General features: G+C 38.9%; 3 protein-coding genes across 3 annotated transcripts; all 3 read right to left on the bottom strand.

Annotated features, from left to right (window-relative positions):
• Positions 1-523: 523 nt before the first annotated feature.
• LOC146886674 (uncharacterized) lies at positions 524-1,627 on the bottom strand. The gene is made up of 3 exons (XM_085671778.1): positions 1,343-1,627; positions 1,146-1,250; positions 524-1,057 (listed from the first exon to the last, which is right to left on the bottom strand). The coding sequence occupies exons 1-3, from the start codon at positions 1,538-1,540 to the stop codon at positions 524-526; spliced, it is 837 nt and encodes a 278-aa protein (XP_085527904.1). The 5' UTR covers positions 1,541-1,627.
• A 1,121-nt stretch (positions 1,628-2,748) lies between these two features.
• On the bottom strand, positions 2,749-4,098 carry LOC146886675 (uncharacterized). The gene is made up of 3 exons (XM_085672636.1): positions 3,779-4,098; positions 3,617-3,701; positions 2,749-3,540 (listed from the first exon to the last, which is right to left on the bottom strand). Exons 1-3 carry the CDS (start codon positions 4,081-4,083, stop codon positions 2,749-2,751), a joined length of 1,182 nt encoding a protein of 393 aa, XP_085528762.1. The 5' UTR covers positions 4,084-4,098.
• Positions 4,099-4,168: 70 nt separating this feature from the next.
• Positions 4,169-6,481, bottom strand: LOC146886676 (uncharacterized). The gene has a single exon (XM_085671777.1). It carries the CDS (start codon positions 6,479-6,481, stop codon positions 4,169-4,171), a length of 2,313 nt encoding a protein of 770 aa, XP_085527903.1.
• Positions 6,482-6,703: the final 222 nt, after the last annotated feature.

The raw sequence follows: 6,703 nt of genomic DNA on the forward strand, positions 1-6,703 counted from the left end.
CAGTTACCGACGGATACTGCCCGTCGATAATTACCGATCGCAGTATCCGTCGGTAATTATCGACCGCGTTATCCGTCGATAATTACCGATCGTGGTATCCGTCGGTAATTACCGACCGCGGAATCCGTCGGTAAGTACCGTCCGCAGGATCCGTCGGAAATTACGGACAGCAATATCCGTCGGTATTTACATGCATTCGACGCAGCATTTTCCGACGGATTGTCGACGGAATAATCCGTCGGTAATTTGAAAACAGTTTTCCAGTGCAGTTTGTATTCGCACTGTCCACAAAATTTATCAAACCTGCAATCTCACAAATACAATCAGACCTGCCCATCTTATAGTTATCCATAGCCAATCCAGACAGGTATCTTATACAGACATCACACGCATAAATATTTTCAGAGTCTGCATATAAAAGTCAAATAAAGATAAACATCTTTCAATCACAATCTCATAGGTTATATATGTTTAACTAATGTAAAAGCATACATAAATAACAAACTCAGTATAGAAAAATGTCCTAATAATCTACATAATCATCTAAATGATTTTCTTCTGTAGGGTCTTCTTGTTGCTCAATCTGTGGCTGGACTGGAGTGGGCTGGACTGGAGTGGGCTGGACTGGAGTGGGTTGGACTGGTGTGAGTTGGACTGGTGTGGGTTGTTGCTGGGGCGGTGTTGGGTTGGACTGCTGTTGTTGAAGACGGGTCTGGGCATCAGGAGGTAGAAAGGCCATGACTAGATTTTGGAAGTTTTGAAACTGCCTTGTCAAATTTTCATAAGCTTGATCACGTTCTTCTAGTCGTTGCGTGAGTCGGTTCACGGCCTCCTCAGCATTGCTGGAAGAAGATGCTTGTTGTTTGTGGATACCTCTTCCAGCAGTGTAACCTTTGCCAAGTTCTCCAGTGCCATAAAGTCTTCCTTTATTTTTTCCGCCGACAACATCAACCCAACACTGTGTCCTAATGACATCTTCCTCATCATTATGCTCTGACGCCTCAGCACAGGACCCTTGCTCAGATCTAACCTGTGAGAGTCTAGTTGAAAATTCTTCCTGTTAAAGAAAACAATGACAAATTAGTTAAATAAGGTACAGCATATAAGTTTAAAGGAAATAATAAATAGTAAAAGGATTTCCTTACATGTGTTCTTCGAGACCTTTCATCAACAAACTGGCCAGATCCCTTGCGAAGATGAGTTTGGTAAAATACCTCATCAATATATGCCTCTCGCCCCAACTCTTTTTCCTTTAACAAAATAAATTGTTATATGTATACATCGATTTTAAAAGAAGTAAATTATATCATAATATGAAAATAAAAAAGATTAAGGTTTATACCATACGAAGGGCATGCTCATGAGTGGTAATGGAACCACCTGTGTGTAGGGTGCCACCCTTTTCTGAAGCTCTATTCCTCTGGGCTGTAATTTGCTTGTTGCGATAAGAAGGAGAATTCCAATGTTCTAGCAATCGATTCCAGATATGGTCCCCAATCCAATAAGGGCGCTCTCCTGCAATCCGGGCATCTCTAAACATCTCAGATAGCCTATGAGATGCTTTAGAGTGGAAATTTTTTTTAATTTGACCTTCGTGCTCAAGTCTCCACTGAACCGATCTCTGTAATAATAAATCAAGTACATATGATGTTGACAACACAATATGCATGGTATTTAAAGTCTAATAGCAGTGACCATCTACTTTTCCTTTGAAATACATACATAAATATAGAATGAAAATAAGTTTCATGACGTTTTACCTTAAATCGTTGCCAAAAAGGTTCTTTCTCTTCTGGAGGTATGGCTCCCCATGATGGCCAAGACGAAAGGAACTGTTGCTTAATAGATCTTGTGATTGCCTGAGAAGCAACTCTAGAAGGAACAAACCTAAATATAAATGCATAAAAGTCATCAAAAAGAAGGCAAGGCAAATAACAAGTCATGGCATACAAATTAGTATTTAAGATCTAAATAGATATTACCCCCGATTAAAAGGCTCAATCATCGGTCACTCATGGAGAGGAGGGTCAACATCATCAGCAGCTGAATCAGGAGCATCTGCTGTAGGAGCAACATCAGGAGAGGGATTAGAGGATGAGGAAGGTCTAGAAGAAGTGTGAACCACAACAGGGGAGGATCCTTGATGGGAAGGTTGTGGTGTGGAGGTAGGTGGTGCAGGAGCCACAGTAGGGTTTGGTGTGAAGGTAGCTGGTGCTGGAACCACGGTAGGGTGTGCTGTGAAGGTAGGTGGTGCAGGAACCACAGTAGGGTGTGGTGTGGAGGTAGGTGGTGTGAGTACCATGGTGGGATCTAGTGTGGGTACCACAATAGGGTGTGGTGACGGAATGGATGTAGATGGTGTGGTAACCCCGACAAGGTGTGGTGTGGGTACCCTAGCAAGTGATGGTGCCTGAATGGGCGCACTCTGTGGTATTTGGCCAGGAACCCTTATGATATACCGTGCTGGCTGTCTTCTTGGCTTTGTCTTCTTCCCTTTATCGGAACTAGATGGACGTCTAGGTGACATTGCAGCAGTCAAACTATATAAAACAACAAAATTGAACATCAAATATTAACAAGATAGTTATTTTACAGTTTAAAATGACAAGTGTAGTTCACATTACCAACCACAAAATAATACTTTTATAAGTGAAATATTTAAAGTTTGCCAAAACATAGTTAATGAATCTTTTACATAAATTTAACAATTACAACAACCACAACAACATATCACAACAACTAAATAATTCAATCATCATCGTCATCCTCCTCCTCATCATTTTTGCCATGATCGTCATACTCGTCGTCGTCGTCATCATCATCATCATCATCATCATAATCTTCTTCTTCTTCTTCTTCTTGGTCGTCTTCATCTTCTTCATCTTCCTCTTCTTCTTCTTCTTCTCCATCTTCTTCTTGTATTTCTCCTTCCAATTCTTCAGGAGCACCATCAAAGTCATGCAATGTAGATACACTTTCAACATCGATTATTTCATGGGCATGTGACATTTCATCAACTTGATATGGAATATCTTCTTCCACCTCATTTGACTCAATGCGACCCCTAGGCTTAGTTTGTATCGCAACACACCAACCACTTTTGTCGATGCTCCGAAATGCTGGATATGGGACATAGTAAACTTGTCTAACATTATTAGCTAGAATGAATGGATCAAAAGGTCGGTATCTTTTACTCATTTCAAGTTCAACAATATTATACCTAGGATTCACCCTTGTACCATCTCTAGAAGGATCAAACCATTCACAATAAAAAACAACTACTTTCTTTGGAGAAGTACAACTGTTGTACTCTAGCTCAAATATTTTATGAATTATTCCATAAAAATCATCATAACCTCCCTCTGTAATGCCCTTCACGTACACACCACAGTTAATTGTCTTCTTTCCTTTGGACCATTCATTAGTGTGAAACTTATACCCATTAACAAAGTATGTGTGCCATTCTTTTACGCATCTCATGGGCCAATTTGCCAAATCTCTTAAATCTTGATTTTTGAGACTTAATGGCGCATTATAAACCTACAAATATGCAACAATAAATTGTTACATGAATTTGGATAACAACAATTTGTTTAAGAAATAGGAGCATACATACTTGATGTTTGAACCAGTAAGGAAACTCTGAGTATATTCGAGCAGAAGCAGTTCCCTCATGTACTTGATTAGCCACGACGAATGAGCTATTACATAAGAATACAATTAATAATAAGTATATAAACTTCCTGATTAAGGTGCTGAGATTGAGATTAGAACATACTCAAGGTACGATTTAACTTCAGCGCAATTGATTAACACATGGACATGAGCAGAGTTGAATTCAACATCAGTTAACCAATAAGTCAGCTCCTTGCCTGCGTGACGACCAACTTGTCGAAACACTGATAATGTTGAGTCACATGTTTCATTTTGCCAGTGTGTTTCATTCCTAACATTGCTAGGCGACAAGATGAAGTTCTTGAAATAATGAGAACAAAAATATGTTGTTTCACGATGCAAGTAGGCTGCACAAATTGATCCTTCCACTTTGGCTTTATTTTTTACAGAACGTTTTGATTCCCCCATAAATCTATAAAAAGAAATGAATAGATTGTGATTTGAAACGAGAATAAAAGTCTAAAACATACAAAGATATAGTAATCATGGTTTATCACCTTTCAAATGGATACATCCACCTATATTGCACTGGCCCACCAAGCCATGCTTCATATGGCAAATGAACAGGGAGATGCTCCATTGAATCAAAGAACTCGGGAGGGAATATTCTTTCCAATTTGCAAAGAATAATTGGAATATTTTCCTCTAACATTTTCAGTGAATGCTCCTTTAGTGTCGTTGAGCATAAGTCTTTGAAAAAATGACTAATTTCTATTAGAGGATTTAACACGTGCATTGGCAATGAGCTGAACGCAACAGGGAGTAATGTCTCCATGAAGACATGACAATCATGACTTTTCATACCGTGAATACTACCCTTTTCGATATTAGCACATCTTGCCAAGTTTGAAGAATAGCCATCTGGCATTCTTAGTTCCTTGATCCAACGACAAACTATTTTAGATTCATCTTTTGTGAAGGTGTAATTTGCTTTTGGTTTGAGCAACCGCCCGTTAGATTGTGGCTTCAACTGCAAGTCTTTTCGGCCACAATATAAAGATAAATCTTTTCTTGCCTTGTCATTATCTTTAGTCTTGCCACTAACATTCATCACGGTGTTAAAGATGTTGTCAAAGAAATTTTTTTCTATATGCATGACATCGAGATTATGTCTTAGCAAGTTATCTTTCCAGTATGGAAGATCCCAAAATATGCTTCTTTTGGTCCAATTATGCCACTCTCCATACCCATCTATCCTTGTCACACCAGTTTCAGTCACTTTTGGATAATCTTTGACCCTTCTCCAAACTTGTGATGGGGTTAACCTAGGAGGTGGCCTATCCGTTTCAACTTCCCCTTTGCGAAATGCCTTTTTGTTTCTCCTAAATGGATGGTCAATGGCCAAGAACCTCCGATGGCAGTCAAACCAACAACTTTTCCGACCATAATTCAATGTGAATGTCTTAGTGTGCTCCATGCAATGTGGACAAGCTAATTTACCATGTGTGCTCCAACCAGATAACATTCCATATGCAGGGAAGTCATTAATTGTCCACATCAAAGCCGCCCTCATAAGGAAATTTTGCTTCTTTGAAACATCATACGTCCAAATACCATTCCACAACTTATTCAAATCATCAATCAAAGGCTCCAAATAAACATCTATGGATGCCTTTGGATTACATGGACCTGGTATTAGACATGTTAAAAACATGAAAGGCTTTGTCATACACATCTCAGGTGGAAGATTGTATGGAGTAACAATCACAGGCCAACAAGAATATGGTGAAGACGATGCCTGGATGTATGGATTAAATCCATCCGAACATAGACCAAGTCGAACGTTACGAGGATCACTGGCGAAGGATTCATGTTTTCGATCGAAGTGCTTCCAGGCTTCACCGTCAGATGGATGACGTAGCACTCCTTGAGTTTTGTTCTCATAATGCCATGTCATGTGTTGTGCTGTTTCCATTGAAGCAAACATTCTTTGTAATCTTGGAACTATAGACAAGTAGAACATAGACTTCAATGGAATTGGTTTTTTTTGCCTTCTTCCTGCATGGATTGTGTGATATCGAGCTTGTCCAAAAAATTTGCATTCAAGTAATGATGCATCATTTTTGCCATTATCGTTGTCATAAAAAAGCATACACCCATTAACACAACAATCAATCTTCTTAGACTCTAATCCCAACTTTGAAACTAATCTCTTGGCTTCATAATAATTCTTTGGTAAAGAATTATTTGGTGGTGTTAGATCTAAATAGATTTTTGCCATATTGTCTAATGCTTGGTTAGGAATGTTCCAATTAGATTTGCATGTCAAAAGTCTAACGCATACTGATAGTTTCGACTCTGTTACCCCTTCAAATACAGGTTGATTTGCCTCTGCCAATAAATTGTAAAACCTCTGAGTGGCTTCGTTTGGAGACTCTTCTAAACGGCTATTGTCTTGTTCTTCAAATGAAGGATGTCGATTAAGAGCATCATTCACCATTTCTTGCATATACATAAATTGATCCATCTCAGAGGTGTGTGCAACAGTACTTGAACTATGAAGGCAATTTTCTTGTGCAGTCAAATCAACAGAGGGCATTTCTTCACCATGAAATGTCCAAATCTTGTAATTTGGCATGAATCCTTTTTGGTATAAATGAACTTTAACCACCTCGTCTTTCAAAATTTTAGTGCATTGGCACTTTAAGCATGGACATCTAATCCCTCCATCAAGAGCATAATATTTATATTGTCGAGCCGTCCAAATAAAGTCCTCAACTCCTATGATAAAATCTTCCTTCAAACCTCTTCTTCCAGGATAACAACGGTCATACATCCAACCACGGTGGATGGGAACTTCGGCCATGTCCTGGGACAAGCCAAAGGAGACAAATGTTATGTTACACTATGCTAGTGCAACAAAGTACAATTATCAAACATGAGACTTAAGTAATAAACCTATTACTACTTAAGCCCATGCATGTAGAAGGCAAAGATAGAGGGTGCACGAATAATTTCTTCATTCTAGCACACCTCTACTTAACTTGATTTCAATTTTTGCACCAATTTTATAGTATTATTTTAGTCC

Source organism: Vigna unguiculata, chromosome 4, assembly GCF_037176805.1.
Source record: "Vigna unguiculata cultivar grain cowpea cultivar isolate G323 ecotype 2 chromosome 4, ASM3717680v1, whole genome shotgun sequence".
NCBI classification, from domain to species: domain Eukaryota; kingdom Viridiplantae; phylum Streptophyta; class Magnoliopsida; order Fabales; family Fabaceae; genus Vigna; species Vigna unguiculata.